General features: G+C 39.8%; 1 protein-coding gene across 4 annotated transcripts in view; it reads right to left on the reverse strand.

The window, feature by feature from the left end:
* Window positions 1-23,750, reverse strand: part of OCA2 (OCA2 melanosomal transmembrane protein) — a 280,525-nt gene that overhangs the window by 137,117 nt on the left and 119,658 nt on the right. For all 4 annotated transcript variants that reach the window (XM_059877646.1, XM_024979497.2, XM_024979496.2 and 1 more), the window contains 3 exons: window positions 7,283-7,430; window positions 4,384-4,441; window positions 1,944-2,052 (listed from right to left, as the gene is read on the reverse strand). In XM_059877646.1, the coding sequence (XP_059733629.1) occupies window positions 1,944-2,052; window positions 4,384-4,441; window positions 7,283-7,430 (315 nt within the window). The remainder of the gene's footprint in view (window positions 1-1,943; window positions 2,053-4,383; window positions 4,442-7,282; window positions 7,431-23,750) is intronic.

The raw sequence follows: 23,750 nt of genomic DNA on the forward strand, positions 1-23,750 counted from the left end.
GTCATGTGGCATCACACTGTGTTATATTATGTCACATGTTACATGATATACACTGTGAAATGTGATAGCACATCATGTTACATGGCATTACATTGTATTATGCTTCAACTTACCCAGCATGTCATGTTCAATACAGCACTTCACCAAGGACAAATGATCTGTCCACTGAAGCCCTGGGAAGATCCTGTATTAATTTTGCCTCTGTTCCCATCAAGAGAGTTACTGAAGCTCTAAGAAAACTGTATTCCATTTTAAATATTTGCTAATCAAACTTTTCTCCAGGTCAACCTCTTTCCTATTTCAGCGAACATGCAAATATACAGATTATGTATTCTAGAATCCCCAGATAAAAGAATTTATCCACAATCCAAAAACACAAGATTTAAAAGCAGAAACAAAATAAACCCTTCCACCTCATAGATATGGTAAAAGATGTGACTAAGTTTTTAAAGTATTGTTATTTATACCACTGTCAAATGTTAACAAAATTGCATGCAAATTTCAATATATTTTTTCAGTCTTTAAAATACATGATATGTTCTTTTAAAATGGGATCTCAAACAAAATTAGAAACAAAACAATGCCCTACTGTATTGCCCAGGGAATGATATTCAATATCCTGTGAAAAACCATAATGGAAAATAATATGAAAAAAACTATATATATATATATATATATATATATATATATATGTAAAATTGAGTCACTTTGCTCTACAGCAGTAACATAACATTGTAATTCAACTATACTTTAATTAAAAATTATAAGAAAACAATTGAAGGTATGACAGTAAAGTTTAAATAGAGTTTTACAACCTGTTTAAATTTGAAAGCTTCTGTAGCCGAGACAATAACTTTCCTTCAAGCCTAGTAAATTTTGCAAACATGAAGAAAAAAGGAAAAGAAACAAAATAATCTGTGAACACCTAAAGAATTAGCTAATGGAATCCTGCCCACAAACTACCAGTTTTGTAGTATTTGTCTAATCTTTAGAGATTTAGAGAGTCTTAGTGGTAGCCAAGAACCAAAGGAGCAATGCTGTGGTTTGAATAACTAAGTCTTCCCATGATATTCATCTATTTTACACAGTTAAGAGTTCTTGCTTTCTACAGAAGTTATATTCTTCAAATGTTGTAGTAAATTAAATTTTATAAAAACATTTTAGAAGAGCTAATTTTTGAAGGAAAGCCATAGGTAAAAATTTTATTTGAGGTGAGTTTTGGAAATGGTTTTATTTTGTTTTAAATAAAGATACAATAAGCAATAGAGATAACTATTAAATCAATTAGAAAGACCTAAGAAGCATGAAAAACGTTGATGAACAGTGGAAGAATGTCAGGGTAAACAAGATATCTGGTGAGTTCATTCTGCAAGATGGCCATGTGTCAGGTGGAGATGGGCCATACAACCTAGACCTTAAGAAAGTACAAAGTAAGAGCCATAGGATTGTGAAAGCAAGAGAAGAGAAACTCACAGGAGCAGGTGGGAGATCAGAGTTCTGATGCACAGGGAAAATGGATGAACCTGCGAGTAAGAAGAAGGACCAGTGTAGACTTCTTATAATTCTCTGGCCCTTTCACTAACAGTCTCTAATCTAATCATCAGATCGGGTTGTACAATCTGCAGGACTGTGGCCTTGCTGAAATAACCTCTTATCTTTTCTGGAGGTGCTTCTGAGGTAACAATTTGAAGATCAGATCCAATTAAGTATGATAGAGATGATGCTATCTACCTTGCTCTCTATCCCTTCTAATGTTCAACCTAGAGGAGCTGAGGACCCACGGCACTAAGATGTCTCTCTCTACTTTCCTCCTCTTCCTCTCCTCCAGAAAACTGTCCCTCTCAGCCCTCACCAATGTCTGGAAACAAGCTTTGAAACCTTCCAGATTGTGATATCACTTGAAAAGCCCATCAACAAAAGCTAAGCAAAAAAATTAGACTCACCAAGATCAAGATGAACACCAGGGATAAATGAATTGAGAAAAAACATGAAGATAACAAATACCAACACTGTCAGGCATTTGGCGAGCAGAATCTTATCTGATATCCTGTGCTGTAAGAGAGGAAAACACAACTCATGTACTCAATGCAACCTAATTTCTGCAATGTGTCCACAACCCTACATGATTCGAATCACTACAAATTTCTCCTTGTGATGAAATATAAAACATCTTGAACTTGAAAGATTATAAATTCATGGGTACAGATTCAAGACTGCCACATTACAGAATCTTGAAGTCAAAATCTATGAACAATTAACACAATAAATTTAAAATATAGTAAAACCCTTTTATATGACACATGACTAAATAGATTTTTCAACATGACACAGAGATGCTAAGCTGTTCCCAGCCCCACTGCCAGCATTAGATGAGATAAAGCCACTGGGGAGCCAACACATAACCTCCAAAGACTTGGCCCTTCAAGAGTTCACCTTTCTGTTTACTATGCAAAGCCCCACTACTGATGAATGCACTTAGCAGTCCCCTAGTCACCAAATGACACATATGGATCCTGCTCCCAGCATTCAGTGGGTAAGGGGAAGTGCACTGTAGCACCTTCATTAGGTTTGGAATTGAAGACCTCCTTCCAGTGAGCCTGAGCCAGAGGGCAAGACAGGGCAAGGTTCCCAAAGCGCTCTGTGTTCTGAGGGCCATGGCTGTGTAGAACTGGGGCAGGGAGTAAGGTCCCAACAAGCAGACACAGATGCTTGTACACAAGGCACATCTAACCAGGTCCCAATGTGAATCACACTTCACTGTGTGAACCAACAACTGCACTGTGTATTTTCTTCAGTGTGGTCCCAGCAGCACCTCTGTTTGTTGGTCTATGCCTAGGATATCCAAGTCTAGATGTAAATATAAATAAGGTTATCAATACAGATCTTGGTATAGGTAGATACAGACAGAGCTATGCATAAGATATGGGCATAGATAAAGATACAGAGATATACATAGACACAGAAATGAGTATAGACAAGGGTATAGACATGGACAAGGACAGACACAGACCTGAGTGTAAGTATGGGTATAGACAGAGACAGAGATAGATTTCCTCTCTTGATTTCCTGTGGTCACACAGTTAAAGCTGCTGCCACAAAAATCATAAGCATATCCCTCTGTGTCACAGTGGCTTTGGCAGCAGATCCTGGCCCCCTGGTCATGGGCTTAGGGGTTGCCTTGGGAGCCACTATCTTCCTTCCCCACCTACTGCCAAGATTTGCAGTTTGGCTGGCCCCCACTCGTCTTTCCATTCACCCTCCAAGGAAGCCAATCTTGCTAAATCAGTCTGTGATGCAGAATCAGGAGGAAAGGAGCCTGGCATCTCACTGGGCCAAGCTAACCATAGAAACTGGGTATTACCATGCCAACTCCAATGCCAGAAATAAGGGATCAGGGAAGTCAGTGTCATTCAGCCGGTATAAGATAATCAAAAGTTTTTGCTTTGTTATTTTTGGATATCGATCAAATTTTACCATTTGATTATCTGGGGTCATCAGAATGAAAAGTTTGAGAAATAATGAGGGTAGCTCTCCAGTCCTTGTTCGCCAGGTATGCACAGAGGTAGTCTCATCCCTAACTTGTGGCCAGAACCACACAGGGTCTGTTTAAACCTGAGGCAAGAAAAGTGTCACAGCCACACCTGCCTTCCCTAATCCTGACCATCTGAGTAGGACAAATGATGGGAGGAGAGACTCAAGGAACATGTTAGCCACAGGTCCCAACGTTTAAATTTTGTTTAGCAAAGGATCAAATGTTCCTATCATAACTAGGGGGTGGATATTTTACCTCTCCCTAGGAAACAAGCCACCTGGATTTGAAATTTCATGAAGATATTACAAATTACTTCCATCAGATCTTGGGCAGAGCTCTCTTAGGGCACTGTGTGTCCTCAGGTGGGTTGAGAAATTCCACCAAGGCAGGAAAATGACAAAAGAACTCAAAATAACATTTGCTTCCCCAAGTCAGAGCTGTACGACAGAAGACATACACTCCATTTCTACCCCCAGAGGTGTTCCGTCTCAAGCACCACACCTCTCTTGTCTTGGCTTCCACCTCTTAACCTGCACAGTGGGAACCACAGACTTGCTTTTCAAGGTCAGGTGGAGCCAAGAGCCAGTCAACCTTCCCTACATCCACATTAACCACAGAAAGTGTTGCCCTATCTTAAAGGAAATACAAGAAGTTTAACTTTTCAATTCCTGGACAAAATGAGCTTACCATGTCTGGAAAATTATCTTTCCCATTAATTCAAAGAAATAGCCGTCTTATGTACAATTACAGGAATAAAAGAGAGGTGACTTTCAGTTGCAACTTCACATGAAGCAAAGAAAAGGAATTTACTCTATTCTTCAAGAAATCCCTAAGAAAAGAAACCATAATACCTTTCTCTGTAGCTCCTGGATATTGGTCTCCCAATTTTTATCTTCCTGTGAGATCTGTCTAAAAGAGAAAAGTGCAGACATCATTTTCCTGCTGTCATTGAGCAGTGAGGCTGGCAGGATGGCAGTCAGCAGTAGCACACAGAATGATCCCCTGGCCTGGACGCTGTCCACTGCATGACACCAGGTGCAGCCATAGAATGGGGCAGCTCTTGTCATATAGGGCACCCAGTAGGGCTGGGTTCATGGACTAGGAAAGATGCTCACTCAAAACATTCCCAAGAAAAGTAACACATGCAATGACCAGACTGTTCAATGAGGTATGTATGAGTACAGCACAGGAAACATCAGAATACTGGCCTAAATGTAAATAGGCAGGTTTCCGTAATGGCTCAGATGGAAAAGAATCCACCTGTAATGCAGGACACCTGGGTTTGATCCCTGGGTCGGGACAATCCCCTGGAGAAGGACATGGCAACACACTTCAGTGTTCTTGCTTGGAGAATCCCCATGGACAGAGGAGCGTAGCAGGTACAGTCCATAGGGTCACACAGAGTTGGACACAACTGAAGTGACAGGGAATGAGACAGTAAGTCATCTCTTTTTACTTCTGAATTTTCTGAATTTTTTTCAAAATGAGGCTGTGTTATAATTTAATTAAAGGAGAAAACAGTAAAAGAAGTGCCACTTGCTTTAGTGGTGATTTCTATCAATTGGAAATATACCTTGAAGCACTTATGTCTGTTGCCCTCCCCTCTAGTCATGGTACCCACCTTATCTCCATTTCTATTTCAGTCACTTCTATTTGTTCCCACTTGCCTTTCTTTTTTAACCTTTCCTATCAACTTATTTTTCTGCTTTATTTCCTCCCTCATCAATTAGGAAAAAGATTTGTGGGGGCGAATTTAGTCTTCATGAGCTCTCACATGTCATAATATTAATGGAGGTTGGCCACGCAGCCAGTACAGACCCTAGAGGAAATCACAGCTGACCCAAGTGAATGGTTCTAAGGAAATTTTAAAAATAAAATGTAGAAATAAGACCTGTAGAGCTAGTACATGACTTAGATCACCCTCGTTACTATTTGCTTCTCAGTGACTGTGAGGCCTTAGAAAGGCCACTGCAGTCTCTCCGCCTCAGTTTCCCTTTCTGTGATCAAAATAGGATGAGCTGATGGAAACTTGATGAATCTCTGAATCCACGTGTCTCTTCCCATTTTAACCCTGAGATACACTGACTATGTTTAATGCCCATGTCAGAAGGAGCATGAAGAAATTGAAGGTCAGGAGATTTAATACATTCAGAAAAACTTACTGCTGCATCTTTAATTTACAAAGGTTTTCCTTTTAAGATCTATGCCTGTTGCTGAAGTTGGTTACTCTGTCCCCAGTCGGCAACTCAGGACCTTCCTGTAAACTGGAGACACCGGGTCCTGCTTCTCCAGTGCCACGAGGTTCTGGGCTGAGATAGAACTAAGGATGCTGAGACAGAGCTTCTCCCTGGGCTTCATCTCTGGACAGAGTGAATCTCCACATACTCACCTGTGGAATTCTCACCCCAATACCCAGACTCAGCTGCAACCACTCTAGATGACCCCCAGAGGTTGGTCTTGGCACTGTGCCCAGCTCCTGTCCTCAGACTCTTGCCTACTCTCTGGGAACACAGGGCTGGTCTCACCAAATTGCCACCTGTAAGATCATTCTCACTACCTTCACAAGGACTCAGTACCCCTTGCTGTGACAGACCTCATCTCCACCCAATACCTGATCCTGCTGCAGGACTGCTTCTACATTCCTGAGGGGCGGGAGGGGGGGGGCAGGCTTTTGCACTTCTTGGCAGTACTTCCAGAGTAAAGACAGGTTGGAACTCAGCATGTCATCCAAGTGAGGAGGAAAGATTCAGCACCTCATTGTTACCCATTAGATCTCAGCTTTGATTAAAAATAAATTCAAGGGATTTCACTCGTGGTCCAGTAGTTAGGACTCCATGCTTCCAATTCAGGGGCAAAGGTTCGATCCCTGGCTGAGGAACTAAGATTCCATGTGACACTTGGCAAGGCCAAACAAACAAACAAACTCCAAGAAATGAATTAAGACTTAGGTATTCTTTGAGCTCCCTGAAAATAAGCTACTGGGAGAACATTTCATTAGATTACTTTGTTAAATTGTTTTTTTTATTCTTGTTATGCAAAGTGTTAGGTCTGAAATATGACAGGCATGTGAACTCAATCCCAGACATCACTCTTTTCTGGATGTATAACCCTGGGCAAGTTGCTCAAATTTTCTGACCCTCAGTTTTCTCATCCTTAAACTGGGACTAATATCAGCACACATTCCAGAGAGCTAAGTGAGGGTTCGGAGAAGGCAATGGCACCCCACTCCAGTACTCTTGCCTGGAAAATCCCATGGATGGAGGAGCCTGGTGGGCTACAGTCCATGGGGTCGAGAAGAGTCGGACACGACTGAGCGACTTCACTTTCACTTTTCACTTTCTTGCATTGGAGAAGGAAATGGCAACCCACTCCAGTGTTCTTGCCTGGAGAATCCCAGGGACGGGGGAGCCTGGTGGGCTGCCATCTATGGTGTCGCACAGAGTCGGACACGACTGAAGCAATTTAGCAGCAACAGCAAGTGAGGGTTAAATAAAAGCATGCACCATAACAGGCTTAACACAGTGTATGGTGCCCAAAACCTACCTAGTAGCCTGCGGTTAGTGTTACTCTTTTGCAGAACCATGGATGACTCTACACAATCATTTTAGCTCACATTTTGCAGTTGACATTTGAACACTCTTAGGGCGGTCATATAAAGGTTATTGACAATTCAACCATTGAGCATAATTGGTAAAGATGAGGACCACAGTTGTAAACCAAGAGTGGTCTGAGCACGGTCTGACTTGGTACCTGTGGAAGCTGTGTAGCCTCTGGGCCAGCAGGTGCTCCAGTGTCAGCACCTTCTCCAGGAGCATACCTCGAACTGCTGTCTCCTCCCTGCTGGCTGGGCTGATGTGCTGTGCAGTAAGACGCCAGACATGGATCTCATGCTTCAGTTCTGCAGGAAAGGAAAGTTGAGGCTTCAGTAGCCTGCAACTTCAGATGTCAATACCTACTCCCCTCAGCATCCTCCAAGAACAAGAAACACACATTGATGATGCAGATATTCAGGGACCAAACCAAAAGAGTGGCTTCTTAGCTTTCATGTTATTATGATGAAAACAGAAGACAAAGCTGACTTTGAAAAATTACAGTGGATGTGAAGTAATATAATTTCAACTCTTTGTGTTAAGAAAAAAATTATTGAATAGGCATATCAAAGCTAGTACCCAACAATTTTTTTCCCAGACCAGCTTATGGGACCCTCTCCATCTCTGTGTTTGCAGAAGTAGAAACTGTGAATCTAGCCTTCCAGGTCCCCAGGGCTCCTTTCTGCAGTTGTCTTTTCCAGTGGCAGCTTCAACCCCTCACACACACCCTGAGTCTAGATGTCTTCTAACCCATCAAATCGAACAGGATGGGTTACTCTTCCCAGATCACCCAATGGGTTAATGCTCAGCTAGTCCACTTTTGTTCTCCTAGTTGGGAAATGAAATAAATATGTCATTGATCATGGGAAAATTTGGTTAAGAGACATTTTGCCAAGGAAAAGGGAGCTCACTGCCTGCACTCTCTTCCCTCTTTCTTAGTTTTTATATGACATCATTAATCTTCCAGGTACATGAACCTGAAATGTCATTTTGGTCCTATCAATGACATTCTCCTCTACATTTCTGCATTGAACATGCAGTAAGTGCCAGATATGATGCTAGATGCTAAAGGAGAGAATGAATTTGACATTATAGGGACAGGCCTCCAACAAGATAGAGAAATAAGATACATTACAAATTAACAGTACTGAGCCATGAGAGCAGTTCCGAATAAAATGATATGGATCCTGCAGGATCCACTTGTTCCTGCCTCAGTTCACCAGGTTATCCAGGTTTCATCTCCCCACCTTTGCCAATTCTGATTGCTCTCAGTAAACTTTGACTGAAGCCACTTCTTACCAACCCACTGCTGATTAATCTTAAAACACTGCTTATTCTATCAATCTATCTGTCATCTACAGAAACTATATATTAATCTATTGATAGATAAATTCAGTTAGATTGATATATAGAAACAAGGACTCTATCTTCCTATGTACCTGTCTTCTAAGAGGATAATACTATCTAGGCTGATCAATCTAAGAAGATAAATGACAGACAGATACATAGGTTTCTTCTTTCAAATATCCAGTGGTTCCTCATGACCCTCAAAGATCTTTAGGGAAGACTCAAGATCCTCAAATGGTGAGTGCCATTGTCAGCTTTGTTCCCACTGTATAAGTTTTAGCTGTTGCTTTTGGCTGACTGGCCCTGACCAGGACACAGTATCAGATGCCTTATCTCTGCCTCTCTGATTACCACCAGTCCCTAGGAGCTTCTCAACCAACCTCAGGCAAAGATATTACCATGTGGGATTTGCTCTCTCACAGGAGGTGGCTCTAATTCAGGAGTCTCAGGGTAAGACACTGAGGCCAGAAGTTGATAAGTGAACTTAAACTATTGTAAGATTCTTATACTTCACGTTAAGTAGTATAGTATCACTTGAAGTTAGTTATATAATTATAAATAAAATCACAATTAGAAAAATGCAACATAATGATACCATTAAATCCAGCCATGTCACTAATAAAATTAAATATCAGTGACCTAAACATATCAATTAAAAGGCAGATTATCAGATTAGATAAAAATCAAGACCCAACTGTACGTTATTTGCAAGAAATGCACTTTAAATATACACAAAAATGTTAAAAGTGAAAGGATGGCTTTAAAAAATACATCAGACTAACAGCAGTCAAGAAAAAGCTGGAATTGCTGCATTAAGATCAAATTAGATTTCAAAGCAAGAATATTACTATGGATAGGGAAGGTCACTTCATAATAATAAAGGTGTTAATTCTTCAAGAAGACACAGTAACCCTAAATGTTTATGTACCCTAGTAATAAAATTCTCCACTGATCTCAAGTAGCATATTGGGGACCTATCAACTTGGGGAGTTCATCGTTCAGTGTCTTATCTTTCTGCCTTTTCATACTGTTCATCTCAAGGCAAGAATACTGAAGTGGTTTGCCATCCCCTTCTCCAGTGGGCCGCATTCTGTCAGACTTCTCCACCATGACTCCTCCATCTTGGGTGGCCCCACATGGTATGGCTTAGTTTCATTGAGTTAGACAAGCTGTATGCAGGTCAAGAAACAACAGTTAGAACTGGACATGGAACAGCAGACTGGTTCCAAATAGGAAAAGGAGTACATCAAGGCTGTATATTGTCACCCTGCTTATTTAATTTCTATGCAGAGTACATCATGAGAAACGCTAGGCTAGAGGAAGCACAAGCTGGAATCAAGATTGCAGGGAGAAATATCAATCACCTCAGATATGCAGATGACATCACCCTTATGGAAGAAAGTGAGTAAGAACTATAGAGCCTCTTGATGAAAGTGAAAGAGGAGAGTGAAACAGTTGGCTTAAAGCTCAACATTCAGAAAACTAAGATCATGGCATCTGGTCCCATCACTTCATGGGAAATAGATGCGAAAACAGTGGCTGACTTTATTATTTGGGGCTCCAAAATCACTGCAGATGGTGATTGTAGCCATGAAATTAAAAGATGCTCACTCCTTGGAAGGAAAGTTATGACCAACCTAGACAGCATATTAAAAAGCAGAGACATTACTTTGTCAACAAAGGTCCATCTAGTCAAGGCCATGGTTTTTCCAGTAGTCAGGTATGGATGTGAGAGTTGGACTATAAAGAAGGCTGAGCACCAAAGAATTGATTCTTTTGAACTGTGGTGTTGGAGAAGACTCTTGGAGAGTCCCTGGGATTGCAAGGAGATCCAACCAGTCCATCCTAAAGGAGATCACTCCTGGGTGTTCATTAGAAGGACTGATGTTGAAACTGAAACTCCAATATTTTGGCCACCTGATGAGAAGAGCTGACTCATTTGAAAAGACCCTGATGCTGGGAAAGATTGAGGGTGGGAGGAGAAGGGGACGACAGAAGATGAGGTGGTTGGATGGCATCACCGACTCAATGGACTTGAGTTTGGGTAAACTCTGGGAGTTGATGATGGACAAGGATGCCTGGCGTGCTGCGGCTCATGGGGTCACAAAAAGTCAGATACGACTGAGTAACTGAACTGAACTGAATAAAATTCTGAAATATGTAAAGCAAAAATCTTAGAATTACAAAGATAAAAAGACAAATTCACAGTCATAATCAAAGATTTCTATATATACCTCTCAATAACCGATAGAACAAGTGGACAGAAAATCAGCAAGAATATGGATGATCAAAATAACAGTATCAGCCAATTTGACCTAATTGGTCATATTGACATAACTCCAAACAACAATGGCAGAAAACATATTCTTTTCTAGTACAAGTAGAATAGTAGAATATTTATGATAATAGGCCACATTTTACCATAAAAACGTTTCAATAAATTCAAAAATAATCAAATTTTACAAAATATATTATCTGACCATTGTGAAATTACATTGCTGTTGTTGCTTTAGTCTCTAAGTCATGTCTAACTCTTTGCAACCCTATGGACTATAGCTTGCCAGGCTCCTCTGTCTATGGAATTTCTCAGGCAAGAATACCAGAGTGGGTTGCCATTTCCTTCTCCACAGGATCTTCCCAACACAGGGACCAAACCCACGTCTCCTGCTTGGCAGGTGGATTCTTTACCATTATACCACCTGGGAAGCTCATGCAATTCAATTAGGTAAAGAAGTCCCCAAATTTAATGTAAGTAAAGACATTTAAAATATCCAAAGATCAATGGAGCTGGAGGAATCAACCTGCCTGACTTCAGGCCCTACTACAAAGCCACAGTCATCTAGACAGTATGGTACTGGCACAAAGACAGAAATATAGATCAATGGAACAAAATAGAAAGCCCAGAGATAAATCCATGCACCTATGCACACCTTATCTTTGACAAAGGAGGCAAGAATATACAATGGAGAAAAGACAATCTCTTTAACAAGTGGTGCTGGGAAAACTGGTCAACCACTTGTAAAAGAAGGAAACTAGAACACTTTCTAACACCATACACAAAAATAAACTCAAAATGGATTAAAGATCTAAACATAAGGCCAGAAACTATAAAACTCTTGGAGGAGAACATAGGAAAAACACTCTCCAACATAAATCACAGCAGGATCCTCTATGACCCATCTCCCAGAATATTGGAAATAAAAGCAAAAATAAACAAATGGGACCTAAGTAAAATTAAAAGCTTCTGCACAACAAAGGAAACTATGAGCAAGGTGAAAAGACAGCCTTCAGAATGGGAGAAAATAATAGCAAATGAAGCAACTGACAAAGAACTACTCTCAAAAAAATACAAGCAACTCCTGCAGCTCAGTTCCAGAAAAATAAACGACCCAATCAAAAAATGGGCCAAAGAACTAAATAGACATTTCTCCAAAGAAGACATACAGATGGCTAACAAACACATGAAAAGATGCTCAACATCGCTCATTATCAGAGAAATGCAAATCAAAACCACAATGAGGTACCATTTCACGCCAGTCAGAATGGCTGCTATCCAAAAGTCTACAAGCATTAAATGCTGGAGAGGGTGTGGAGAAAAGGGAACCCTCTTACACTGTTGGTGGGAATGCAAACTAGTACAGCCACTATGGAGAACAGTGTGGAGATTCCTTAAAAAACTGGAAATAGAACTGCCTTGTGACCCAGCAATCCCACTGCTAGGCATACACACCAAGAAAACCAGAATAGAAAGAGACACGTGTACCCCAATGTTCATCGCAGCACTGTTTATAATAGCCAGGACATGGAAGCAACCTAGATGTCCTTCAGTAGACGAATGGATAAGAAAGCTGTGGTACATATACACAATGGAGTATTACTCAGCCATTAAAAAAGAATACACTTTGAATCGGTTCTAATGAGGTGGATGAAACTGGAGCCTATTATACAGAGTGAAATAAGCCAGAAAGAAAAACACCTATACAGAATACTAACGCATATATATGTAATTTAGAAAGGTGGTAACGATAACCCTGTATGTGAGACAGCAAAAGAGACACAGATGTATAGAACAGTTTTTTGGACTCTGTGGGAGAGGGAGAGGGTGGGATGATTTGAGAGAATGGAATTGAAACATGTATAATATCATATATGAAATGAGTCGCCAGTCCAGGTTCTATGCAGGATACAGGATGCTCGGGGCTGGTGCACTGGGATGACCCAGAGGGATGGTATGGGGAGGGAGGTGGGAGGGGGTTCAGGATGGGGAGCACGTGTACACCCATGGTGGATTCATGTTGATGTATGGCAAAACCAATACAATGTTGTAAAGTAATTAGCCTCCAATTAAAATAAATAAATTTAAATAAAAATAAAATAAAATATCCAAAGATCAAAGAAGAAATAAAAATGGAAATTAGAGACTAATTTGAATTGAATCAATTTCCACTAAAACCAATAACCTCAACTCTAACGTTAAGAAACAATAAGGGGGGAACGCAAGAAGATGGAGGAAGAATAAGAGGAGGAGATCACCTTCCTCCCCACAAGTACATAAAAAAATTCGTCTAAATATAAAACAGCTCCTACAGAACAACTTCTGAACAACAGTAGAAGACCCCAAATTTTCAAAAAGGCAAGCCAATATCCTTAGAAAGAGGTAGGGAAAAAGATAAAGACAAAACAAGACAAAGGATTTCGGAATGGGACTTGCACCCCAGGGAGGGAGTCATGAAAGAGGGAAAAGTTATGGACACTAGGAAACCCTCTCACAGGCAGAGTCAGGGAGGGAGCTTTGGAACCTCAGAGGGGAGTGTGATGGTGGCAGGGGGCTCAGGAGACAAAACAGAGAAAATTCACTACAGAAATTACTGCCAAACAGCACTTCTCAGCTGAGAAGCAGCTCACACGCCTCTGCCCGCAACAGAGGGTGGGGGCAGGGTGCCAAGGCACAGGCTCAAGTATCAGATCCCAGGAAGAGGATCGGGGTTGGCTTCCATGAGGATACTCTGAGAGGGCTACTTCGACACAGTGGACAGAGTCCAGAGAAAATACTGGGCATCCTAGAGCAGCAAGAAGTTGTTGTTTCTGGGACACTTAACACCACACTCATAGACAGTTTTGGTGGCTGCCAAATCTGGCAAAACCAGTCAGAGTGTCATCTGTGGAATTAAACACAATTGCCACTGCCAAACCCAGGGAAAGTGCCTGAGAGAGCAGGCAAAACACCGCTGATGCAGTCCTGACCCCAGAGGTGGTCACAACTGCCCGGTTATGAGCAGGCACAGGTTACTTTCCACACCTTGCCAGAAGCTTAATCACCTTGACTCTTTCTAGGGACCCATAATCTGAGGCCAATTCCTCTGGGAAAGCATACAACCCACCTCAGACTGTACCAATGTCCATCAAGTCTCTATTGTCACAGGCACTCCCTGGTGCATCCAAATTGTGGCTGCCATGTCCTCCCCACTTCTCAGCCTGAGTGAACAAATGAGCCTCAATAAGCCTTGGCCTTCGCTGCTTTGAGGCTAGGCAGGGAACAGACAGTGAACTTTCGGAGTAAGTACTAACTGAAGTAAGGCCACATCTGAGACTGAGCTGACCACATACTGCCCACAACAGGTCCAGAGACCTTCCTAGAAATATTGGAGGACTTTGGTATGAGTCTCACTGGGTGTTCTGGGCTGCTGAGTGTTGCCTTCAGCAAAAGTCTCGGGGTTTGGTCGTCTATGCTGTGTGGCTTGTGAGGTCTTGGAGTTCCAGTAAGGGGTCAGGCCTGAACCCCTGAGGTGGGAGACTCAACTCCAGGATTTTGATCCACCAGAGAACTCCTGACCCCAGGAAACATTAACAGGCAAGAGCCTGTTATGGGCCTCTCAACACTAAGGCCAAGGCCAGTAAACTTCAGTGCCAGATGCCCCACACCACATCTTAAGCAAAATAGGAATATAACTATGCACATTTATAGACAGGCTGCCCAGAGCCATACCAAACCCACAGATACCCCAAAACTCACTACTGGATATGGCACTGCCCTTCAGAGAGACAAGATCGAGCTCCATTCACCAGAACACAGGCATGTCTCCCAACCAGGAAATCTCCACAAGGTACTGGTACAACCCCACCCACGGGGGCAGACTCCACAGTTAAGAGAAATTATGTCCTTCCAGCCTACAGAAAGGAGACCCCAAACATAGTAAATTAAACAAAATGAAAAGACAGAGAAAGATGCAGCAGATGAAAGAACATGGTAAAAATCCACAGGACCAAACAAATGAAGACAAACTGGCAGTCTACAACAAAAATAATTCATAGTAATGATAGTAAAGATGATCCAGAATCTTGAAAATAAAATGGAGGCATGGATACATAGACTGGAGGCACAGATCAGGAAGATACAAGAAATGTTTAACAAAGACCTAAAAGAATTAAAGAATAAACAATTAACAAAAACAAACAAACAAACAAACCAAAAAAGAATTAAATAATAAACAATAACCCGGTGTACGAGACAGCAAAAGAGACACTGATGTATAGAACAGTCTTATGGACTCTGTGGGAGAGGGAGAGGGTGGGAAGATTTGGGAGAATGACATTGAAACGTAAAATATCATGTAAGAAACGAGTTGCCAGTCCAGGTTCGATGCACAATACTGGATGCTTGGGGCTAGTGCACTGGGACGACCCAGAGGGATGGTATGGGGAGGGAGGAGGGAGGAGGGTTCAGGATGGGGAACACATGTATACCTGTGGCGGATTCATTTTGATATTTGGCAAAACTAATACAATTATGTAAAGTTTAAAAATAAAAAAAATTTTAAAAAATAAATAAATAAACAATGAACAACACAGTAACTGAGATTAGAAATACACTGTCGGGGAGCTAACTGTAGAGTAATTGAGGCAGAAGAACTGGAAGGTAAAATGCTGAAAACAGCTGAAGCAGAAAAAAATAAAAAGAAATGAGAACAGTCTCAGAGACCTCTGGGACAACATTAAGTATAACAACATTAGAATCATAGGGGTCCCAGAAGAAGAAGACAAAAGGAAAGGGCATGAGAAAATATTTGAGGCTATTATAGTCAAAAAATTCCCTACAATGAGAAAGGAAATAGCTACCTAAGTCCAGGAAGCCCAGAGAGTCCCACACAGAATAAACCCAACGAGAAACATGCCAAAACACATATTAATCAAACTAACAAAAATTAAACACAAAAAACAAATACTGAAAGCAGCAAGGGAAAAGCAACATATAACATACAAGGGGATCCCCATAAAGCTAAGAGCTGATCGATCTTTCAACAGAAACTCTGCAGGCCAGACAGGAATGGCAGGATATACTTAAAGTGATGAAAGGGAAAAACCTACAACCAAGCAAGGATCAAATTCAGATTTAAAGGAGAAATCAAAAGCTTTCCAGACAAGCTAAAGTTAAGAGAATTCAGCACCACCAAACCAACTCCAAAACAAACGCTAAAGGAACTTCTCTAGACAGGAAACATAAGAAGGAAAGGCATACAAAACAAACACAAAACAACAAAGTAATGGATGAAAGCATTGGTTTTCAGTTGTGTCCTACTCTTTGTGACTGCGTGAAATGTAGACCACCAGGCTCCTGTATCCATGGGATTTCCCAGGCAAGAATACTGAAGTGGGTTGCCATTGCCTTCTCCAGTGGATCTTCCTAACCCAATGATTGAACCCAGGTCTCCTGCATTGTAGACAGATTCTTTACAGTCTGAACCACAAGGGAAGATTCAGAATCATATATATAAATAAATTGGCTAAACACTCCAACCAAAGGATTCAGATTGGATAAATGGATACAAAACCAAGATATGTGCTATGTACAAGAGACCCAACTCAAACCTAAGGACACATACAGACTGAAAGTGAGGATCTAAAAAAAGGTATTCCATGCAAATGGAAATCAACAGGAAGGGGAAATAGCAATACTCATGCTAGATAAAATAGACTATAAAAAAGACTGTTTCAAGAGACAAAGAAGGACATTACATAATGATCAAGGCATCAACCCAAGAAAAGGATAAAATGATTATTAAGTATATGTACCCAAAATAAGAGCACCCAACACATAAGGAAAATGCCAGCAACTATTAAAATGGTAAACCAACAGTAACACAATAATAGTGGGGGGACTTTAATACCCCATTCACACCAGTTGACAGATTACCCAGAAAGAAAATTCATAAAGAAATACAAGCTTTATTTTTTTTTGCTCCGTATACTTTTAATATTAAAACTTTTAAAAATTGAATATAGCTCATTATTATATTAGTTTCAGGTATACAACATAGTGATTCAATGTTTTTGTACTCTTTAGTTAAAGTTATTAAAAACAATGGCTATATTTCCGTATACTGTACAATATATCATTGTTGCTTATTTATTTTATACAGAGTTCAATTCATTTTAGTTGTTCAATTGTGTCTGACTCTTTGTAACCCCATGGACTGCAGCATGCCAGGCCTCCCTGTCCGTCATCATCTACAGTGATTTTGGAGCCCCCCAAAATAAAGTCTGCCACTGTTTGCCCATCTATGTGCCATGAAGTGATGGGACCAGAAGCCATGATCTTAGTTTTCTGAATGTTGAGCTTTTAAGCCAACTTTTTCACTCTCTTCTTTCACTTTCATTGAGGCTCTTTAGTTCTTCTTTAAATGATGCATTTGACAAGTTTGACCAATTGACATTTACAGGCATTTCATTCAAAATCAATAGATATCACTTTTTCTCAATTGCACATGGAACATTCTCCAGCATAGATCAGATCTTGGGACACAAATCAAGCCATGGTAAATTTTTAAAAATTGAAATAATTCTAATCATCTTTTCTGACCACAACACTATAAGATTAGATAACAACATCAGGAGAAAAATCTATTAATCAAAAAAAAAAAAAAAACACCAACACATGGAAGCTAAACAATACTTTTCTGAATAACCAACAAGTCACTGAAGAAATCAAAAAGCAAATCAAAATATGGATAGAAGCAAAAGACGGTGAAAACATGACAACTCAAACGTACTGGACACAGTAAAAGCAGTGATAAGAGGGAAGTTTATAGCAATATAAGCATACCTCAAGAAATAAGAAATATCAAATAAACAAGCTAATCTTACACCTAAAGCAATTAGGAAAAGAACAACAACAACAAAAATTCCGAAGTTAGTAGAAGGAAAGAAGTCATAAAGAATCAGAGCAGAAATAAATGAAGGAGACAATAGCAAAGATCAATAAAACTAAAAACTGGCTTTGGGGAAAAGATAAAATTTACAAACTGTTAACCAGACCCATCAAAAGGGAGAAGACTCAAATCAATAAAATCAGAAATTCAAAAGGAGAAGTTACAGCAGAAAACACAGAAATACAAAGGCTCACAAGAGACTACTATGAGCAACTATATACCAATAATATGGACAACCTGGAAAAACGGACAAATTCTTAGAAAAGTAGAACCTTCTAAAACTGAACCAAAGAAATAAAAAATATGAATAGACCAATCAGAAACATGGAAATCAAAACTAAAATCAAAAATCTTTCAACAAAAAGTCCAGGGCCAGATGGCTTGACAGGCAAATTCTGCCAAAAGTTTAGAGAAAAGCTAACATCTATCCTGCTCAAACTGTTCCAGAAAATTGCAGGAGAAAGAAAACTCCCAAACTCATTCTACAAGGCCACCATAACCCTAACACCAAAACTAAACAAAGATGCCACAAAAAAAGAAAATTACAGGCCAATATCACTGATGAACATTGATATAAAAATCCTCAACAAAATTCCAGTAAACAGAATCCAACAACACATTAACAAGATGATCAAGCCGGCTTTATCCCAGAGATGCATGGATTCTTCAATATATGCTATCTGATACACCATATAACATATTGAAAGGTAAAAATAATATGATCATCTTAATAGATGCAGAGAAAGCCTTTGACAAGATTCAACACTCATTTCTGATAAAAGCTTTCCAGAAAGTAGGCATAGAAGGAACATACCCCAACATCATAAAAGCCATATACAGTGAACCCACAGCAATCATTATCTTCAATGGTAAAAGATCAAAAACCATGTCCTCCATAATCAAGAATAAGACAAGGGTGCCTATTCTCACCACTTTTATTCAACATAGTTTTGGAAGTCCTAGCCACAGCAATCAGAAAAGAAAGAGAAATAAAAGGAATCCAGACTGGAAATGAAGTAAAACTCTCATTGATTGCAGATGACATGATTTTCTACATTGAAAACCATAATGATGCCACCAGAAAATTACTAGAGTTAATAAATATTATAAAAACCACAGGATATAAAATTAATACACATAAATTCCTTGCATTCCTATATACTAACAATGAAAAATCAGAAAGTGAAATTAAGGAAGCGATCCTATGCATCTCTGCAACAAAAAGAATAAAATACCCAGCAATAAACCTACCTAAAAGACAAAAGTTTTGTATGCAGAAAACTCTAAGACACTGATGAAAGAGCTCAAACACACCACAAACAAATGGAGAGATATACAATGTTGGAAGAATCAATATACAAGGTTGGAATCAACATACAAGGTTGTGAAAATGACTATACATACTACAAAATGCTATCTACAGATACAATGTGATCCCTATCAAATTACTAACGGTATTCTTCACAGAACTAGAACAAAAATTTTCACAATTTGTATGGAAGCACAAAAGAACTCGAATAGCCAAAGCAATCTTGATAAAGAAGAATGGAGATGGAGGAATCAACCTTTCTGAACAGATTATACTACAAAGCTACAGTCATCATGACAGTATGGTACTGCCACAAAAACAGAAATATAGACCAACTGAACAAGATAGAAAGCCCAGAGATAAACTTAGTCCCAAGTACCTTACCTTTGACAAGGAAGGCAAGAATATACAATGGAGAGAGACAGCCTCTTCAATAAGTGGTATGGGATAACTGGACAGCTGCACGTGAAAGGATGAAACTAGAACACCTCCTAATCCCACACACAAAGATAAACTCAAAATGGGCTAAAGGCTTAAATATAAGGCTGGACACTATAAAGCTCTTAGAAAAAAAGCATAAGCAGTACATTCTGACATATATCACAGCAAGTTCCTCTTTGACCCACCTCCTAGAAAATGGAAATAAAAACAGAAATAAACAAAAGGAACTTAATTAAATTTAAGAACTGCACAATGAAGGTAACAGTTAGCAAGATTGAAAGACAACCCTCAAAACAGGAGAAAATAATTTCAAATGAAACAACTGACAAAGAGTTAATATCCAGACTATATAAGCAGCTCATAGAGGTCAAATTGCCAAGATCTGTTGAATCATAGAAAAAGCAAGAGAATTCCAGAAAAATATCTACTTCTGCTTCATTGACTATGCTAAAATCTTTGATTCTGTGGATCACAACAAACTGTGGAAAATTATTCAAGAGATGGGAATACTAGATCACCTTACCCTCCTCCTAAGAAATCTGTATGGAGGTCAAGAAGCAAGAGTTAGAACTATACATGGGACAATGGACTGAATCAAAATTGGGAAAGGGGTATGTAAAGGCTGTATATTGTCAGCCTGCTTATTTAACTTATATGCAGAGTACATAATGCAAAGTGTCAGGCTGGATGAAGCACAGGCCGAAATCAAGACTGTTGGAAGAAATATCAATAAACTCAGATATGCAGACGACATTACCCTTATGGCAGAAAGCATAGAGGAACTAAAGAGCCTCTTGATGAAGGTGAAAGAGGAGAGTGAAAAAGCTGGCTTAAAACTCAACATTCAAAGATCATGGTTCTGGTCCTATCACTTCATGGCAAATAGATGGAGAAACAGTGGAAACAGTGATGGACTTAATTTTCTTGGGCTCCAAAATCATTGCAGATGGTAACAGCAGCCATGAAATTAACAGACATTTGCTCCTTAGAAGAAAATCTACAACAAGCCTAGACAGAGAATTAAAAACCAAAGACATTACTTTTCCAGCAAAGGTCCGCCTAGTCAAAGCTATGGTTTTTCCAGTAGTCATGTATGGATGTGAGAGTTGGACCATAAGGAAAGCTGAGCACCAACGAATTGATGCTTTTGAACCGTGATGTTGGAGAAGACTCTCAAGAGTCCCTTGGACTGCAAGGAGATCAAATTAGTCAATTCTAAAGGAAATCAGACATGAATATTCATTGGAAGGACTGATGCTGAAGCTGAAGCTCCAATACTTTGGCCACCTGATGTGAAGATCTGATTCATTAGGAAAGACCCTTATGCTGGAAAAGTCTGAAGGGAGGAGGAGAAGGGAATGACAGAGGATGAGATGATTGGAAGGCATCACCGACTCAATGGACATGAGTTTGAGCAAGCTCCAGGAGATGGTGAAGGACATGTAAGCCTGGCATGCTACAGTCCATGGGGTCACAAAAAGTTGGACACAACTGAGCAACTAAACAACAATGTGATCCAGCAATCCCATTCTTGGACATATATCTAGAAGAGATGAAAACTCTAATTCTAAAAGATATATGCATAACCAAGGCCTGGAAACAATCCAAGTGTGTATCAACAGATAATTGGTAAGAAGATGTGGAGTATATATATTTATAATCGTATATTACTCAGCCATAAAAGAGAATGAAATATTGCCATTTGCAGCAACATGGACATAGAGAATATTGTACTAAGTGAAGAAAGATAAAGAAAAAATATTATACAATATTTGTGAAATCTTGAGAGTCCCTTGTACTGCAAGGAGATCCAACCAGTCCATTCTGAAGGAGATCAGTCCTGGGTGTTCTTTGGAAGGAATGATGCTGAAGCTGAAACTCCAGTACTTTGGCCACCTCATGCGAAGAGTTGACTCATTGGAAAACACTCTGATGCTGGGAGGGATTGGGGACAGGAGGAGAAGGGGACGACAGAGGATGAGATGGCTGGATGGCATCACCGACTCCATGGATGTGAGTTTGAGTGAACTCCAGGAGTTGGTGATGGACAGGGAAGCCTGGCGTGCTGCAATTCATGGGGTCGCAAAGAGTCAGACACAACTGAGTGACTGAACTGAACTAAACTGAACTGAAATATTATTTGTAGAAACTAAAAATAATACAAATAAATCTATATGCAAATCAAACAGATTCAGACATAGAAAATAAACTTATGGTCATCAAAAGAGAAGAGGAGGGGGAGACATAAATTAGGAGTATGGGATTAACAGATACACACTACTATGCATAAAAGAGATAAGGAACTGTATCTGTTTAATACAGGGAACTACACTCCATATCTTATAATAAACTAATGGAAAATAATCTGAGTATATATATATATATATATTTCCATATGTAACTGAATCACTTTCCTGTTAACTGAAACTATACACAATATTGCAAATCAGCTATACTTCAATTTTAAAAGTTCTATAGCTATTAAAGGATAATTAAAAACTATTATAAACAATTTTAGAATAATTCTTTCAACAACTGAGTTTGAACAGGGACAAATTCCTTTAAAGGTGGAAACCACCAGTGAGCCCTCATGAAGAAACAGATAACATTAATAGCTAGCCTATATCTGTTAAAGAATCAGTATTTGTAGTTAAAAACTAGAAGGGAAGGAAAAAGGGAGAGAGGGAAGAAGAAATCAAGGGAGATAGGGGTGTAAGAATGGAGGGAAGGAGGTTCAACTCTAAAATATCCTGGCAAACGTTTAAGGTAAAATGTAATAGCAATTTTATACCATCTCTTCCCAAAAGCTAAAGAGGAGGGTATACTTATATATTCCTCATTTGCTGTCATTTTGAGGACAGCAAAAAGTATACATTTTAAGAGAGGATATTACACACAAATATCCCTAATGTACACAAATATAAAAAATTCTATATACAATATCAGAAAAGCATCATGAGTTGATATTTGATTACCAGAGGGGCATACTCTGGTGATTATTTGTGCTTTTCAACAAATAAGTCAAATTCTCTCCCATGTTGATCACTTGGCAGGCTGACTCAACCCAGCCCCTGCAACTGGTGGAGCCTAGTGACAGTCAGGACAGTCAGGAGGAGTCATTCAGTGGCAGAGTGGAACATATGGTTCTCTCTTTGGTCTCTATGATGACAAGCAGTTCACAGCGCTAAGAACCACTGATCAGCAAGGCACTGTAATCCCACACCAGACATTAGGCCATCAGTAGAGTTACTAAGATTTCAGGGCTACCTTTTCTTGTAGTATTAATTCACTTCAGTTCAGTAGCTCAAACGTGTCCAACTCTTTGTGACCCAGACCCCTTGGACTGCAGCACAGCCAGGCTTCACTGTCCATCACCAACTCCCAGAGCTTGCTCAAACTCATGCCCATTGAGTCAGTGATGGCATCCAACCATTTCATCCTCTGTCATCCCCTTCTCCTCCTGCCTTCAGTCTTTCCCAGCATCAGGGTCTTTTCCAATGAGTCAGTTATTGCATCAGATGGCTTGGAGCTTCAAGCTTCAGCATGAGTCCTTCCAATGAATATTCAGGAATGATTTCCTTTAGGATGGACTGGTTGGATCTCCTTGCAGTCCAAGGGACCCTCAAGAGTCTTCTCCAACACCACAGTTCAAAAGCACCAATTCTTTGGTGCTCAGCTGTCTTTATAATCTAACTCTCATATCCATATGTGACTACCAGAAAAACTATGGATTTGACTAGATGGATCTTTGTCAGCTAAGTAGTATCTCTGCTTTTTAAAATGCCGTCTAGGTTGGTCATAGCTTTTCTTCCAAGGAGCGAATGTCTTTTAATTTCATGGCTGCAGTCACCACCCGCAGTGATTTTGGAGCCCAAGAAAATAAAGTCTCTCACTGTTTCCATTCTTTCCCCATCTATTTGTCATAAAGCGATGGGAATAAATGCCATGATCTTAATTTTTTGAATGTTGAATTTTAAGCCAACTTTTTCACTCTCCTCTTTCACTTTCATCAAGAGGCTAATTAGTTCTTCACTTTATGCCATAAGGGTGGTGTCATCTATATATCTGAGGTCATTGATATTTTTCCTGGCAATTTTGATCCCAGCTTGTGCTTCATCCAGCCCAGCATTTCACATGATGCACTCTGCATATAAAGTAAATAAGCAGAGTAACAATATACAGACTTTACATACTTCTTTATCAATTTGGAGCCAGTCCATTGTTCCATGTCCAGTTCTAACTGTTGCTTCTTGACCTGCATACATATTTCTCAGGAGGCAGGTAAAGTGGTCTGGTGGTATTCCCATCTCTTGAAGAATTTTCCA

This window comes from Bos taurus, chromosome 2, assembly GCF_002263795.3.
Source record: "Bos taurus isolate L1 Dominette 01449 registration number 42190680 breed Hereford chromosome 2, ARS-UCD2.0, whole genome shotgun sequence".
In the NCBI taxonomy this organism is placed as follows: domain Eukaryota; kingdom Metazoa; phylum Chordata; class Mammalia; order Artiodactyla; family Bovidae; genus Bos; species Bos taurus.